Source organism: Arvicola amphibius, chromosome 4, assembly GCF_903992535.2.
Source record: "Arvicola amphibius chromosome 4, mArvAmp1.2, whole genome shotgun sequence".
Taxonomy (NCBI): Eukaryota; Metazoa; Chordata; class Mammalia; order Rodentia; family Cricetidae; genus Arvicola; species Arvicola amphibius.
This window is the reverse complement of record NC_052050.1, coordinates 19,044,103-19,062,142: the sequence shown is the minus strand read 5'-3', so window position 1 is coordinate 19,062,142 and position 18,040 is coordinate 19,044,103. Positions and strand designations below refer to the sequence as shown.

The following is an 18,040-nucleotide window of genomic DNA, read 5'->3' as shown; positions in this document are numbered from 1 at the left end:
TTTCGGTGTCAGAATTGGGTCACCTCCCTGCTGAAAGTGGGTTAATGATTGGTACTATCCATGGGCCCGAGGTCCTAGAATCCCTCAATGATCTCAGTTCTGTTTTGGCTTCACTTAATCAGCAACCATCAAGCTTCTATCATGGTTTGGCATTGAGCAAGGTCACAAAAAGTGTATGTTTAGTTTGCCTTTAAGGAGACACAATTTTAGCTTGTCTTCTCAGAGCTCACCATTTTACCAGAAGCAGTGAATATAAAATGAATGAAACTCAGGTTCTGAAAAGCTGTAAACATACATGGGGCAGGGAGTTTGATCCTAGATAGGGAACTCAGCCAGGAAAATGCTGCAATGAGCAGATCAGTAGGTATAAGCGAGGTGGAGCTTTTTGTGTCAATGAGAATAGAAATGATTGACGCAGTCTGGATTAGTCATCAAGGTTGTAAAAGAGGGAGTACTTAGAGTCTCAAGCCTACATGGCTTAGCCGTTATCACAAGACAACTGACTTCACACAGCACAGGCTAGGCAGCCGTCTCTTCTGCTTGCTGCCTTCCTTGCTCTCAGAAATTCACTTTTCATTATTTTAAAAATGTATTTTTACAATTTTTTTGTGATGAATGTTTTGCATGCAAGTATGTCTGTGTATTACTTGGGTGTATGCCTGAAGCCTGAGGAGGTGGTGAGCCTCCATGTGGGTGCTAGGAATTGAATCTGGGATTTTCAGGACAGTGCCCTAACTACTGACTCAACTCTCCAGCCCCTTTTTCTTATTTTTTGGCTTTTTGAGACAGGATTTCTCCGTAGCTTTAAAGCCTGTCTTGGAACTAGTTCTTGTAGACCAGGTTGGCTTTGAACTCACAGAGATCCGCCTGCCTCTGCCGCCCAAGTGCTGGGACTAAAGGCCACCACCGCCCAGCTCCCTTTTCATTTTCTTTTTATTTTTTTTTATTTTTTTTTTTTTTGTTTTTCGAGACAGGGTTTCTCTGTGGCTTTGGAGCCTGTCCTGGAACTAGCTCTTGTAGACCAGGCTGGTCTCGAACTCACAGAGATCCGCCTGCCTCTGCCTCCCGAGTGCTGGGATTAAAGGCGTGCGCCACCACCGCCCGGCTCCCTTTTCATTTTCTAACACCTTTCTGAGACACCACCTCCACCGTCTCAGGCAAACAATTCCGAACATTCAGCTTTTCTGAGGTAGAGAGCACACAACTCATCAAAGGGAGGGAGGAGACAGACACAACGCCATCACTGTACATGCCTTCTATGCCAGCCAGATTCCCTGGCTCCACGTGATTTCCTGATGTGTGCTGGTCAGGGGTTGAGGACAGTAATTCAAGCAGGGTTAATACGGGTACAGCTGGAGGTCAAAGGCCACAGAAATCCTGTAATTCAAGTTGCCCTTAAAAGCATTGTGCACCTTGCCTACGAATGGGAAGGCCACACACAAGTAAATCCTGGAGGTAAACCGAGCTCCAGAAGAACAATTCCAATGTCCCCACCAGGTTTACAAGAATCTATTATTTAATTACTTCCAACAAAACATTGTTTATAACCCACACCTCCAACCTGTCCCAGCCGAAGGGAGTGGAAGTGGCAACAATCACAATGGACTCTGCTGTTTCCACAAAGCATTGGTTTATTAGAAAGTTCCTTTCCCTCATTTTACAGCATATATATCTCTATCGTATGTGATAAAGTTAAATACAATCTGTTATGCTTGTAAGTAAGGATAGGTTATTTTGTTTTTCCTTTTTTTTCCTGAAGTTTTAAAATTACTATTCTGGAAGTTAAAGAAAAAATTGCCTCCAGGAAAGCAGAGAGGCAGCCAGGGTATGGCTCAATCTACAACCTAACGGGAAGCAGCACAAATGTTAATACTGTTTTATTTCAATATTTACATGGGCTGAAAGCAAGGAAAATAAGTCCCTTCACTTCAAATCGATGATTTCATTTTTCCAGGGCCAATTCTCCAAACAGTGGTATTTCTAAATCAGGTGAAGACTGAGCAGGTAGGATGGGCTCAAATAAGGGCCTCATTTACTCAGCATTTGCTTCTCAGAAACTCAAAACCTCTTCCTTCTGGGGATCTGAGAAGGCCATGAATAGAGAACCCTGGCCTAGGCAAGTAGGGCTTATCTTATCAGCTGTCAGCTTAACCGGTCCCAGTTACAAGAAGAGCAAGCACTAACAGCAGAGGAGATGAGACCTGTGTTACAAGCACCTTTGGGTCAGAGTGTTAACTAGAGCTGAGAGCCTGGGTGAAGGCAAGCAGGGAACAGGGACTGATGCACTTCTGGTCAGTGTCACGGGAGAAAAGCAAAAGGAATCTCTACTGCTGAAATCGAGCTGGGCAGATGGCATACAACTGTGAAGCCAAAGACCTAAAAGTACCTATAAACGTGCTCACCTCCCAGCAAAAAGAGGAGAAAACTGTCCCAACTCTATTATCCTCTGGTCTACTTCTATTTTAGTTTCTAGCCGACCCAAAAGGCACATTAAAAAAATTGTCAGAGGGGGCTAAATACTAGGAAGGCAAATAGACTGTCTGGAACAAGGTACCAAGGGAAACCGAGGGTCCCTCCCTCTTCCCAGACAATCACCGAGTGTCACTGCTTCCAGAGAATAAAGCTGCTCAATCAATCTTCCCCTCCTCCACGGAGTCAATTGTTTCTCTGTATAACAAAGCATGTCAGGGAGACCACTGCAACTGAGCATCCTTCTGATACCTGCAGCTGTTTGCTGCCCATCAACTCAAAAATCCCAGTGCAGAATATACCAATTACTGCAAATTACTTAACACTTGTCCCAGCAAAAACAAAACAAAAAACCCAAAAAACAATTTTTATAGTTCATAACTTCAAAAAATACAGGAGCTTGATAAAATATACATGCTTAGTCACTTTTGCATCTAGCAGAAAACAAATACTTTTATTTATTTTTTTAACCTTATAACCTTTAAAGTTTCTTAATTCAACTAGGGCAAACATATTTACAGAAAGCCACCAGAACAAGGATCACTTAAAGAGCTGGATGTAAAAAATATTATTGCAGTATACTACAAATACGGAACCTTTTTAATGAGCTACAAAAAGCAGCATTTACGTTTATAGAGTTCAGTGCAATTTTACATTAAAAAAATCCTATAAATTAAGAAGAAAACATCAACATAACAGAAGAAAATATACCCTCCAGACAGGAGTTCCTTTCTGGGAAGCACATGGGTGACTCTATGGTCCGCACAGCTTCTACTCATGATAGGATCTTCTTTTCTGGGATATGTCGATGCCTCTTCTGGGATGAGGGGCATGAAGACAGTAGTGCCAAATGCGTGGCTCTGTTTGTAAGGAAAGTGGATCGAATTGCAGCCTGAGTTGCTTTTGGTTCTAGGTTAGACTCCCTCTTCTACCTCATCTGGGATAATGTCACGAAATGTTGTTCAAAGACACTGCCCAAAAGTGGTGGAGGTTCCACTGCTGAAGAGACAGCCTGGCATTGAGAAGGCCAGGCCAGATGGGCCCATGGCAAGTGCTTTGGTGACAACCCATTAGAGGAGGGAAATGTTTTAAATTTACAGGAGGAAGAGCAGAGGACTACAAAGTAGAGGAGGAAGTATCTATGCTTGACAGTCTGCTGCAGAGGAGTGTGGGTAGCACTTACTGGTGTTCCCTAATGTAGAAACACAGAAGGGAGAACTAATAGAAAGGGGGAAAATATCCCTGATAGTAAACCCAAAGCAAACCTCAAATCTAAATCCATCCCTGCAAGCCAAAACTCATTTCTTTGGCTGTCAAGACACTGCCCATTCCAGCTTTCACTTGCTGGTATAAATGGCTCAACACCCCCAAGGGAAGAATAGGTCACCTTCCCTGACCCAACTTAAACTTATAAGTTCCAACTCAAGTACCATGGCTGGGAGGGTGCTGCAGGTCCTGACCTGAGAAGATGGGGTGAAGAAGAGGGTGAAGATGAAGGGCAGTGGCAGCTGCAGCAGCAGGCCGTGGTGCAAGCAGGGTGGGATAGAGGGCAGCATGTGGGACAGGATGGAAAGTGAAGGGTCCGGGATGGATGGCTGAAGCAGGAATTATATGGATAGGGTGACTAGCAAGAAAAGTGGCAGGGTGGCCAGGGATGATTGAGTGAGTGAGATGGGACAAGGAAATAGGAGTCAGATGGGGCTGGGGAATATGATGTACTTGAGCAAGTGGCTGGGGGTGAGGATGAGGGTGAATGCCAATGGCGGCTGCGGCAGCCGCAGCATGATGTTGTAGAATGGCATGTTGGACAGTTGTGATGGAGGTGGCAGAGGCTGTGGCTGGCTGCTGAATGTGGATAGGTTGCAGGGCTGGTGTGGCTGGGGCCAGGGCTGCTGAGGCTGGAAAGGCCTTTACTTGTTTGGCCAGAAGCTGCTGCTGGATGTGCTGCTGTGCAGCCTGCTGGAGCTTGCTGTACTTCTCCATCTCCTCAGGGGTGAAGGTGATGGGCTGGCTTTCTAGAGGAGCCAAGGAAGCATCCTCAGTCCCATCTGTTGACTCAACACTAGGCTCTCCGCTGGGAGCATAGCTGGGGAAGTGCTCAAGGTCTGGGGCTATAGGCAGCAAGCTGGATTCCACAGGGCCTGGTTGACTGCCACTATCCAGAGACTCCAGGGTATCCCCATCACTGGGGTCAGGGAGGTAGTTATGGGAGAGGGCTGGATCCCCAGGATAGCAGTCAGTGTGTGCTGGGGCACCTAGCGGAGCCACAGAGTGATCAGCAGTAGCTTCTTCAGACTTTGGCTCTTCTGGGGGAGGGTCTGATAAGGGACCAGCTGTTTCCTCTGAGAACTGATGCCCAAATGGAGCATCGCCACTCCCTGGGGACCCTTCTTCTGGCTCTGACTGTTCCTGCTCTTCACCCCTTTCCAAGCCAGACTCTTCACATTTCTTATTGGGCTTCCGTGTAGCTGGAAGCTTCCCTATCAGTGGAAGGACAGGCTTATTACCAAGAGAAGGGGGGAGCTTAGGCCCAAAGTAACCTTGTGGGGGATTCTTGTACTTGAGCCCAGCCTTATTAGGGGTGGCCAGCACCTCCTCACACACATTGGGTTTCCTCTCCACTTTCCTGGACTGGATCTTCTCTAATAGCAGCCTGGCAGTGACAGAATTCTTATCTTCAGGACTGCAGTCACTTTCTGATCCCCTTCCTGTGCCAGTATTGCTATTCTGGGAGGGTAGGCCTGTTCCTTTACTGTCATCTCCTCTGCCATCTTCTTTCTTTCCAGGACCTTCTCCCCGACCTGATCGGTAATAGTGGGGAGACTGGGAGCGGTAGATTTTTGAGCGAATGAAATCCCGACGGCCAGAGCGCCTCTCCTCTGGGCTCTCATGACCCCACGACCCCTTTCTGGAGCCTGATCTCTGGGAAGGGCTCCTGGTGCTACGGCTTCGGTCTCGGCTATAGCTCCGGCTTCGCTGCCAGCTGTGGGCTGTAGTGCTGCGACTTCTCCTCTTGCTCCGACTGCGACTACAGCTGCTGCTGCGGCTTCGGCCCCGGGATCTCGAGCGTTCCCTCGTATGACTCCGAGATCGGCTTCGGGACTGGCTGCAGCTGAGGCTATAGTCGTCATCGGATGATGAGTACTTGTGTCGTTTGGACCTGTGTTTGGAACTGGCATAGTCTGAGTCATCTGAATCATGAGAGCGCTTCGAGTGCCTTCGAGACCGGTCACTGTAGTCACTGTAGCTATCGTCAGAGTAACTGTGCTGCCTACTGTAGCAGCTCTGGTCTGAAGAAGCATCAGAGCTGCTCGAGTAAGAACTCCTTGTGCAACGGTGTGAGGAATGGCGACGGCCAGACCGAGAGCGGCTACGAGAATGCTCACTGCCTGAGTCTTCGTCTTCATCCTCCTCTTCTTCCTCCTCTTCCTCTTCCTCACTGTACTGGGATGGGGACTGCTGATGCAGCCTGTGAGAAGAGGCATCATCACTATCCTCATCCACACTACTGGGTTGGCTCCGATGGCTGGAGCGGCTGCTACGTTTAGTACCAGCTCTCCGCTGGCAGGATGAAGTTGGAGGTTCACCTTTGTGTTTCCTCCCACTGTGATCTTGGGAACTGCTACCACCTCCATCATCGTCTTTCTTGCTGCTGTTTCCTTCTTCAGCAGGAAGGGATCTCCGCTGGGAATCATCTTGGGTGCGCCGGCGTCGTCTTGGTGGTTCAGGGCTACCACTCCCAGGCGGCTCTGGTTTGGGTCCTCGTTCAGAATCAGCTGGGGCTGATGGCTTGTTCTTCTTTCGCTTTCGTTTTTTACGCTTCTTAGATTTCTCTCCACTCTCTGCCTTAGAACTTTTCTCTTCCACATCGGCCTTGTGTTTCCGTTTATGCTTACTGGATTTTTTGTGTTTCTTTTTCTTTTTGTGTCTGTGGGACTTGCCTGATGGTTCTTTCTTGCTAAGATGGCTTCTTCCTGTGTCTCCAGTCTCTGACCCATGACCACCACCAGGCTCCTGCTTGTTCAGGCTGCTATAGGCAGCCCCTGAGACAGGTTCATCCATTCTGCCTTCTGAGGAGTGTTCTACATTCTGCTCCCCCTCCTTACTTTTATCCGGCTCTCTAGGATCAAAGCCCTGGAGACGCTCCTTTGAAGAGCCTCCATCATCTTTTGGTTTTTCTGTCCCTTTAGCTCTGGCATCTTTGTTTCTTGAAAGTTTAAAGTCAAAGTATAAAGGATTACAACTGTAGGAAATGGAGGGTTCTGCTTTGGTGAAGATTAATAGTTCTGATGGCCACTGGAGGGCAGTGCTTTCATCCTTGCTCAAAACTGGGAAGAAGGGACCAGTGGGATGTTTGGGTCCTTGGCCTGCTATTGCTGCTGAGGTGGCCTGCGAAACGTCTTTAGGACTGGATTCACACATCTGGCTCTCTGGAGCCTCCTGGTTCTCCATACTCTGCTCACCTATACCCTCTCCTGAGCCCTTCTTTGACTCAGTTTTGTCTCCAGGCTCTGAAGGCTCAGCCAGAGTGGTTTCCTTTTGCAGCGGCTCAGAAACTTCACCAACTGCCTTTTCTGCTCCTTGGTTTGCTGCTGCCTTAATGCAACCTTTAGGCTTAGGAGAGCTGCTTTTCTTGTTGTCTGGGGCATTCTTCGAGTGTGTACTATGATCGCCTTCCATTTGTTCACTGGCTCTCATAAACAGTAAGAAGGGAAAATTAGGTTTGACTTTGCAGTGTGCTGGGGGGATGTAGTGGTAATATTCTGGCTCTGTAGCTCCAGTTCCTTCTTCCCGCTTCATCCTTTTTAACTTGGACAGTGTTGAGGCAAGGGACCCTCCATCGGCAGGGTCTTCATCTTCTTTCTTCCCTTCAGGATTACTACTCCCATCAGTATCTCCCACCTTCTGCATCCCTTGGTCAGAACTCTTCTCATCAGTTTTTGCTCCATCTTCAGAGGTTCCTTCCTCTGCATGGTCCTTGAAAACGGATGCTATTGATTCAAGTTTGACGGGAGCCTTTTTGGCAAATGAAAATGAAACTCCCAATTTTTGCAGTGGGGGCCCCAGAGTATTCTTAATGCCAAAGCTGATACCTTGGGAGGCTAACCCAGGAGCCTGTGCTAGTCCAGTGGTATTAGTGATCTGTACTGCAGTGAAAGAGCCCCCTTTATCCATGGAGAATTCAGATCCAAGGCCACAAGAAGAAAGAGCACTTGTACCACTGTTTGTTGATGACTCATCTTTATCCTCATCTCCACCATCTTCATCTACAGCCACCGTGGTTGGTCTGAACATGGGACCGCTTCCAGGCGCACTATATAGTGGTTCAGAAAGTGAAAAATAACAGGGTTAGAGTTATATATCTTATCTTCTTTGTCCTTCCATTCATCATAGGTAGATCTCAAAGGTGCAGAGCAGTAGGTCCCTACCAATGTGATGCATAGAACTTGTTGAGCAGAGCTAGGCAAAGTTTCATTTGATTAAGTAACGTACTAAATTTCAAGGCCAGTTAGCTATTGTCTCTTAAACTATCTGCCCTACAAAAAGGCCTATCTTATAACTCAAATTAAAATAATTTATTTTAATTTTATGTGCACTGGTGTTTTGCCTGCATGTATGTCTGTGTGAGGGTGCTTAATCCCCTGGAACTGGAGTTATAGATAGCTGTGGGCTGCTATGTGGGTGCTGGGAATTGAACCTGGGTCCTCTGGAAGAGTAAACCAGTAATCTTAACCTCTGAGCCATCTTTCCAGGTCCTACAATTTAAATTCTTTCTTTTCTTTTCTTTATTTTATTTTATTTATTGATTATTTTGTGTGTGTGTGTTTATTGGGGTTAATCATGGGTAGGAACTGTCACCTTCAAGGTATGTACTTCCCACCAAGCATGTCCATTTTAATCCTCTTGGGATGCTTTCTAGGACTTCTTCTTTGTACTCTTTGTAGAGCTAGCAGCAGCTTCAAGTTCCTCAGAAGAAAATTTCCTTTTCTTCTTGGGGACGATGGGGCTTGCTGCCTTTTCTGGGTCACCGGCCATGTCCTTTACCAATACCTTCAGTTCCTGTGTCTGTTACCAAACTCTTTTCATTTTATTTTTATGTGTATATTTTGCTTGTATGTGTGTGCTGTGAACTACATGTGTATATCAGATGCCCTGGGATTAGAGTTACAGCCATGACGTGGGAGCTGGAAAGCGAATCCAGGTCCTATGGAAGAACATCTAGTGCTCTTAACCACTGAGCAACCTTCTTCTTCTTCTTCTTCTTCTTTTTTTTTTTTGGTTTTTCGAGACAGGGTTTCCCTGTAGTTTCTAGAGCCTGTCCTGGAGCTAGTAGCTCTTGTAGACCAGGCTGGCCTCGAACTCAGAGATCCGCCTGCCTCTGCCTCCCGAGTGCTGGGATTAAAGGCGTGCGCCACCACCGCCCGGCCTACTTTTTTTTCTTTTTAAAAAAATATTTATTTATTTATTATGTACACATATTCTGTTTTGTGTGTATGCCTGCAGGCCAGAAGAGGGCACCAGACCTCATTACAGATGGCTGTGAGCCACCATGTGGTTGCTGGGAGTTGAACTCAGGACCTTTGGAAGAGCAGGCAATGCTCTTAACCGCTGAGCCATCTCTCCAGCCCCTACTTTGGTTTTTTTGAGACAGGGTTTCTCTGTGTAACAGCCCTGGCTATCCAGGAACTTGCTGTGTAGACCAGGCTGGCACTGAACTCACAGAGATCCACCTGCTTTTGCTTCTCAAGTGTGTGTATTAAAGGCATGTGCCAGGCTGGAGAGATGGCTCAGAGGTTAAGAGCAATGACTGCTCTTCCAGAGGTCCTGAGTTCAATTCCCAGCAACCATGTGGTGGCTTACAACCACCTAAAATGAGATCTGATGCCCTCTTCTGGCCTACAGGCAGGATACTGCATAAATAAATAACTCTTAAAAAAAAAAAAAAAAAAAAGGCGTGTGCCACCATATCCAAGTATAATCTTCTTTTTAATGTAGTCCTTGTTAATATTATTAATTGTGTGTGTGCATGCATATAAGCCAAGGTACATGTGTGGCAGTCAGGACAACTTATGGAAGTTGGTTCTCTCCTTCTACTTTATTGGTTCTGGGGACTGAACTCAAGTCTGCTCAGGCATCCTTCTGACCCTCTTTTAATATTTTCATATCACAGCTTACCGGGTAAGTGAAGGCACAGAAAATAAATCCACAGGAACTGTTATACTTTCTGGGTGCCCAAACAATACCCGCGACAAGCAAGCGTCCAACTTCCACAACAGGACTATAGAAGAGCTCTAAAACTAGTTTTACTATATATCTTCCCCAAAATTTTCAGTGTATGGGCTATATAGGTATTTCCTGAATTCTGAACTCAATAACTAAAGACACTTAATTAGATAATTCACTAGCTATGAGTTGTTCTCAACTTGGGATCAAAAACCCAGATGGTATCTAGATTTTGCTGTACATGTTGTTGTTCAAAGATGGAATCCAAGCAGAAACAGAGAGTAAGACATATTTATATTGTGTTAAAGTCTACCTCATACCAACAAACAAATGATGCTACTCTCAGGGAGAGTGCCAAACCAGCAGCTGACACGATGATCATCTCTATTCTGTCATCTTTTAACTGCTAAACTAAAAGTTACTTTCTGAAGAAAAAGATATTATAATGTGTCCTGAAACAGAAAGTGGTCTGATGTACATCTTTCAGGGAGATAGTCTTGGAACACACCCAAGAGAGAAATGTTTACTATATAAAGAGTTGCAAACTGGGCTGGTGAGATGGTTCAGTGGGAAAGGTTTGTCATGTAAGCCTAATGACCTGAGTTTAATCATGTAAAGGGGAATGAAGAGAACAGATTCCAAAAAACTGTCCTGTCTTCCATATGCCCTGGTGTGTGTGTGTATGGGCACATGCACAGACAGACACACACATACAGCAAATAAAATTTAAAAATCTATCTGATAAAAAACTTTGAACACAAAGCAGAAATCTGAAGTACAGGATAACACTAAACCAAGGGTGTGTAGGGATGGTAGGACGGCAAAAGCAGACGTCCCTCCTCTGCAGAGCGACCCGTTCACTTAGCTGCACACACGTCACATGCTAAAGCACTAAACTTATGAAGCTAAGAGTGGACAAGGCTCTGTCCCTTATTTTCTTTTCTTTTTTGATTTTTTTTTTTTTTTTTGGTGACAGGGTTATTACTCTGTAGTCCTTGCTGTCTTTGAACTTACAGAACTCTGCCTGCCTCTCCCTCCCACGCGTACACCACCATCGCCTGGCCCACTCTCCTCATTTTCAATGTTTGTCTTTTGAATTTTCCCCATGGTCCTTAAAGAGGTGCTCTATCACTGCCCGATGTCCAATAAACGTTTTAAATAACAAAATTTGTTTATTTACTTTTAAGATTTTAGTTTTTGAGACAATGTAATTCATTAGATAGAGCTGGTTGTCCTGAAACTCAAAAGGGTCTCACACTGTAGTCCAGGATGGCTTTAATCCTCTTGCCTCAGCCTCCTAAGTGGTAGAATTATAGGCATGAGCTGCCACATCAGTGTTTGAATTCCAATTTTAAATCTGTCAATTTAATCCTTGCGGATTCTATTTATTCACAAAACACTCCTGACATGAAATTTTCCTACCATTCAGCTTGTTTTCTTTGCTCTGCCAACTCGTGCAGCCTCCGAAGGGCTTTTTCTTGTTTCTTTTCATCTTTGCGGGATCTTGAAGAAACATTTCGGGCAAACTCTCTCTGCTTGAGATCTTTTAATCTCTGAGTTAACAGAAAGAAAGAAAGAGAGGGTGAGTGATTTTCAGTGGTATATAGATGTGAAGGCCAAGCCCTTAAAATATTTACCTTTAACCACTGCTGGAACACTAGCGGGGATGCACTATTATATTTATATGGTACCCAGAAACACAATGGCTAATTACTTTGAGGATGACACTTGGATATGGGCATTTGTAATCAGAACTGCATGTCATTTGTCTTATTGTACAAAACAAAATGATTTCAGAAGCAACAGGCAAATTTTAGAGTATAAGGAAGAAAGAAGAGAGACCGATCACCTGCTCTTCCAGGATGCAGAACCAGACAAACAAATATGAGATACATTGTAGCAACACAGGCCGAAGTGAACAGAGAGAGGGGTTAGGCTGGTACAGAAAATTACCCAAGGTGTAAGAGCTAAAAAAGCAATGTACAGCTTACATGGGGGGAGGGGGCTTTCAAATTCAGAACAAAGAGAAATACTTCCCTCCACCACAAAATAGAAAGTGTAGGCTTTGTTTGGTTTCAGCACTAACAGAGGTTTCCTGTAACCATTAAAGTTAAGGGGGGGGAGGGTGTGTTCCCAACCATAGCATGCTCAGAACTCAGCCTGACCACTTTCACCCAGCCAGTTTGCTGAAAAGAAAATAATTATGTAACTTTTCATTCCTTCATAGCCCTGAAAGGAACACCAGGGATGGAGAAGGAGACTACAGGAAAGATAAAGATTTTGTTACTTGAACTTCAAATAACAGAATGGGTCTTTTGTTTCCAGATGCTACTGCGTAATTTTCCTCAAAACAAAAGAAACAAAAACTAAAGAAAGAAGTCTCATGAGACAGGCTGGTGACAGAGCACAGACATACTCATCTGCAATGAAGACAGTGTAACACAGTAATATAAAAAGTGAAGCGAGGCCTACCCATTAGCCTATGCTTCTTCAACAGCTTAGGAATGGGAGTTGACCCAATATAAAGTGGACATTGCTTTAGAAAGGCATGGTGTTCAACAGATAGGAATTTTCTTACCTAATATTTATGAAATGTATTTCAAATCTCTTAAAATTGGGAGGGGGAAGGGAAGAAAAGACATACACACAAAAAAGATAAACAGCTAAAGACACTATAGAAAAACTCACTCTTGTGATCTGGGCTCCCAAATTAGAAGGATTTGCTTTCAAAACATCAGCTGAAAATGTCACATCACAAAGAGGGAAAAAAAAAAGTAAAAAATAAACAAGAGTGGAAGAGAAAAAAATAAGGCAAGCATTACTACATAAGCTCTCAGTGAATCTACAAACGATTATACTGAACAATCAGGGACAAAACCATACACTCTACAAGGGCTGGGGAGAGGCAAAGAGCCTGAAAACACACGTGTGTACACATACAGACAGACACAGTAATCACATCTAGATAAATGAAACCATCTCTCTGTTTTTCTGTAATCATTTCCATTTACTCAACAGAAATGATCATAGAACTTCAAGGAAAACCGCGCTGTCTAAAAGTAGTTTGTGCTCAGTTAGCCTTACTTTGGAGACCCTCAATTACCAGCAACTAACAAGCTATTACTGGTATAGGGCCTGCATATATTAAGATTTTTATAAACTCATCAAATTTTTCCTCTTTGGTACTAAACTTTTTAGCTTGAACTTATGGCCTCATAAAAAAACAGCCACCTATATATCCTAGCCCTCTTTTATTTTTAGAGGTTTCAGTAACTTGCCTGGATTCACCTTAGCCTGTGGCCCAGGCAAGCCTTGAACTCCTACTGCAGCCTTCCAAACAGTTAGGATCACATGCTTGCACCACCAGGGTCAGTGAGGATCAACTATTCTAAGCAAATATAAATACCAAATTTTTCATTTTGAGAAGGGGCAGAAAGGATCCACTATGACTATTACACCATTTTTATGGATATATCTTTTTTTCCTAAACACTTACCAGTGTTTAGAAGGTTCTCTTACCAAATCTAAAAAGAATGTAATGTTTTTTCCCCACATCTGCCATTCTTTCCCTTACACTCCTCATTAAGTTCTACACTCAGTCATTTCTTCACTTACAAACATTTCATCACTTTTTTTTTTAACTTCTTACAAACATCTCATTAGTATTTTTGGAAGGGAGAGGTTCAAGACAGGGTTTCTCTGAAGGAGCTCTGGCTGTCCTGGCACTCACTTTCTAGACCAGGCTGGCCTTGAAGTCACAGATCCACCTGCCTCTGCCTCCCGAGTGCTGGGATTAAGTCACCATTCCGGCCACATTTCATCACTTTTAGCAGACATTTATTGAATTGTAAGACACTGTTCAAAATAATGATCTTTTTTAACAACTCTGAATCCATTTCACCCTGGCTGGTCTAGAACTAAGAGTTCCACTTGCCTCTGCCTCTTGAGTGCAGTGATTAAAAGGAGTGGGCCATCATGCTTGGTTCTAGTCATTCATAAAGGAACAGAACCAATCCCACTACATTCTCAACACAGTCTATTCAAAGTCCTGGCATAGGTATGAAGACAGACAGACAGACAGACAGACAGACAGACAGACAGACGCATGCACGCACGCACACCAAGGAGACAAATCTAAATTGCAAGCTTCCTTCTACATAAAACCTACCTGGGCATTCTATAAAGTTCAGAAAATAGTCTTTCATCACCCTTACAAACTTCATAGTCAAGCCTGGAGTCTCAGGGAAGAAACTAAAACTTCCTAAGCCTAGTTACATCCAAGAGACAGGGTATAACCACCCCAAACCTAGCACGCAAAGAGCTACCTTTAGATGGTGACATTCTCATGGAATGGAAAAACAAGGCTTTCTTTTAAACATTCATTTATTATGTATTTATTTATTATGCCTTTATGACCACAGGTCTTGGCAGGACTTAGCCCTCCCCTTCTCTCTATGGGGTCCCAGGGACTGGCTGGGCAGTAGCCACTCATCTGCGCATTGGCTCCAAGATGTGGGTTAAGACTCCTGTTTTCCTTACCTGACTCCAAGTCTCTCTTTCCCACTTGAGATCAAAGAATTCCCTTCACAAAGTCTCTGTTGGCCCCCCGTCAAGAACCCAGAATAGCACTCTCCAGTGTCAGCACCTTGCCCTAGTTCTCATCTATGACTGTCAGACTCTGTTCTCAATACAGCTGTTCCTGTCTTTCAGAAAGGAGCAAGTATAAAACTTCAGTCAGGAAGATGCAGGTCAACCCACTAATCTCAGTCAACTGAGTTTCTATCCCACAGTCTCAGCTGTCCTCTTACAAAATTAGAGTGATGTATCAACAGGATTATGAGATTAAATGCCAAAATAACCCCTTTCCCTTCCAGTAGTTGAACCTTAGGCATCAGTTATGATGGGTTAAGTGCTCCACAACTGAGTTGTGTTTGCAACCCCCTTTTTGCTTTTTGAGAAAGGGTTAAAACCAGGCTGGCTTTCAATTTATTCATCATTTTGTCAGTCACAAAGAAACATCTAGGAGGTCACAATTGTTCATACTGCTTTACTTTTGCTTACTTAAAAAAAAGTATCTAGGGGGCTGGAGAGATGGCTCAGCGGTTAAGAGCATTGCCTACTCTTCCAAAGGTCCTGAGTTCAATTCCCAGCCACCACATGGTGGCTCACAAACATCTGTAATGAGGTCTGGTGCCCTCTTCTGGCCTGAAGACATACACACAGACAGAATATTGTATACATAATAAATAAATATTTTTTTTTTTAAAAAAGTATCTAGGCTGGGTGGTAGTGGTGCACACCTTTAATCTCAGCACTGGGTAGGCAGAGGCAGGTGGATCTCTGTGAGTTCGAGGCCAGCCTGGTCTATAAGAGCTAGTCACAGGACAGCTCTGGGAAAAACAAACAAACAAACAAACAAACAAACTCTTTTGTTTTTCCTCAAATATAACTCAAAATATGTATGTATGTATGTATGTATGTATTTATGTATGTATGTGATATAGAGATGAATACTTTGCATTGGTGTGGATCTTGGTTTACTGATATAAATTTGTCAATTTTGTTGTATGTATATTTCTGCTCTTGATTAAGGTATTGTGATTGTGCAGCTCATTTAAAAATGTAATGTATAATTAAGAAATAAAGGTTAATAGATAGGGGCTGGAGAGATGGCTCAGTGGTTAAGAGTACTGACTGCTCTTCCAGAGGACCAGGGGTTCAATTCCCAGCACCCACATGGCAGTTTACAACTGTCTTATAACTACAGTTCCAGGGATCTGACAACTTCACACCAATGCACATAAAATAAAAATTAAATAAACCATAAAAATAAAAAAAGGTTAATAGTCATCTATAATAGTCAAGCCTGTAGTCATGTTAGTTAGGTTATAAATATATATATATATTTTAGTTAGATAGGTATTCTTCAAACCTTTCAAATACTTACATAAGATTTTAATGTTTTAAGAATTTAGAACTTTTCATGACAATGAGAATCATCTGTTCCTGGCAGCACTAATCTACTTCAAGAGCAAGATGGGCATTGAAGAGGCTTCTCATGGAGTTTGTTAGCCATTTGGGCAAGAAACTGTTCTTGCCTGGACTGTTTGATGTCATGCTGTATGAACTGGAGATGCAGGACCCACAGAAAATGACTACTAAACTTGCCTACTAAAGGTGAGATAGTCCATCAGGGTTCCTGCTTCATGAAAAGAGTCTGCAAGACATTCTGCAGGACACAGAAGAAAGTGACTGACAAACTGCCAATATAGGCAGACCTGTTTTTGAAATTTCCTGCTTCATGGAAAAGTCTGCTAGATACTATGGGCCTGTATGCTGAAGATGGGTGCCTGCAACATTACCAAAGACCTTTGGGTAACTGTTCAGGCAACAAGATGTCTCTGAAAGTTGCTTACAATGCACTTCCTGGTTACTTAGGTAATATATCCTTCTGGAGTCTTTGATGGAGTTGAAGAATAGGTAGTTATAATTATAGATTTCCTTAGTTATGATAAAAGATAAAGTAGTTATAAATATTGTAACTGTAATTCTTGCTTGATACCTGTTTTGTTATATGTAATTTTACTATGTTAAAGTTAAAACCTTCCTTTTCATTTAGACAAAAAAGGTGAGGTAATGTGGGATTCCCCTTTGTATGCTATGAATACCATTAGTTAATTAAAAAAAAAAAAAGATGTTTTGGGCCTATTGTAGCACAGAATAGGGCAAGGTGGGAATTCCAAGCAGATAGAGGAGAAAGAAGGCAGAGTCACAGATGCCATGTAGTCGCTGGAGGAAACTCGTAAAATACAGACTAGTGAAAATGGGTTAATTTAAGATGTAAGAGCTAGTGAGAAATACACTCAAGCTATTGACCAAACAGTATTGGAATTAATACAATTTATGTGTGATTATTTTGGGTCTGGGTGGCCAGGAACAAATGAGCAGTCAATGATTACATGTATGTATGTATGTATGTATGTATGTATGTATGTATTCATTCTTTGAGACAGTGACAGTGTTTCTCAATGTAGCCCTAGCTGTCCAGGAATGACAAGGCTGGCCTCAAACTCAGAGATCTGCCTGCCTCTGCCTCCTGAGTGCTGGAATTAAAGGCATATGCCATCACTGCCCAGATACTATTTTCCCTTTTATATGTATTTTTAAAACCACACACACACCCACTCCTTTGCTGGGCGGTGATGGTGTATGCCTTTAATCTCAGTACTCAGGGAGGCAGAGGTAGGGGGATCTCTGGGAGTTCAAGGAGAGCCTGGTCTACAGATTGAGTTCTAGGATAGCCAGTGCTACATAAAAAAACCCTGTCTCGATAAACAAACAAAAACAACAAAACTTTTGGGGGGTGGGATGAGAATTACTACCATTTGAAGGAAATGTCTTTTTTAAAAAAAATTCCTTGCCAGGCAATGGTGGTGCATGCCTTTAATCCCAGCACTCAGGGGTCAGAGATAGGTAGATAGATCTGAATTTGAGGCCAGCTTGGTCTACAGGGTGAGTTCCAGGACAGCCCAGCCTGGTCTACAGAGTGAGTTTCAGGACAGCCAGGGCTGTTATACAGAGAAACCCTGTCTTGAAAAACCAAAACCAAAACCAAAACCAAAACCAACCAAAGCATCCATGAGCTGCCCATGGATGCACTCTGCATCTCTAAGATCAACCCAGTCTCAAGGAAAATCTCTTTAGAGAAATAAGAAGCCTAAAAAACAAGCACTCCTTACTTCTATACAGAATTAAGGCAACAACAATGACAACACTAAAAAGGAACTTAATTCTTCGTGTAACAGTATTGTGTTTTTTGAGGAGTGCTGATGCTTGGGATCTAACTCAAGATTGTGCGTACATATGGCTGAATATAACATGTATTTAACTCCTGACCTAAGGTCACTTAAATGTTTTACTTTATGTGTATGCATATGCACGCCTGAGTGTATTTGCACCAAGTGCATGCAGAACCTGAGGAGGTCATAAGAGGTATCATATTCCATGGACTGAAGCTACAGATGAGCTGTGAGCTGTCATGTGGGTGCTGGGAACTGAAGCTGGATCCTCTGCAAAAGCAGCAAGCATTCTTAACCACTAAGCCATTTCTCCAGCTCCTGAAAGGGTAATTTTTTTTTATAGCCAGTCACAGTAGCTATTGCCTGTAATCTCAGCATTTGAGAGATTAAGCAGGGTTGTTCTGAGTTTGAGGCCAGCCTGAGCTATAAAACAAGACACTGCCAAAAAACAAAAAACCCAAGCAATTTCCTTTCTTTTGTAAATTTATTTTATGTTCATTGATGTTTTCCCTGCGTGTACGTCTATGTAAGGGTATTGAGTCCCCTGG

At 43.4% G+C, this 18,040-nt stretch overlaps 1 protein-coding gene across 4 annotated transcripts in view; it reads right to left on the bottom strand.

Annotated features, from left to right (window-relative positions):
* Nucleotides 1-1,611: 1,611 nt before the first annotated feature.
* Gpatch8 (G-patch domain containing 8) overlaps nt 1,612-18,040 on the bottom strand; it is a 78,468-nt gene continuing 62,039 nt past the window's right edge. For all 4 annotated transcript variants that reach the window (XM_038325139.1, XM_038325141.1, XM_038325140.1 and 1 more), the window contains 2 exons: nt 11,116-11,246; nt 1,612-7,783 (listed from right to left, as the gene is read on the bottom strand). In XM_038325139.1, coding sequence (XP_038181067.1) covers nt 3,892-7,783; nt 11,116-11,246 — 4,023 coding nt within the window. In that variant the 3' untranslated portion in view covers nt 1,612-3,891. The remainder of the gene's footprint in view (nt 7,784-11,115; nt 11,247-18,040) is intronic.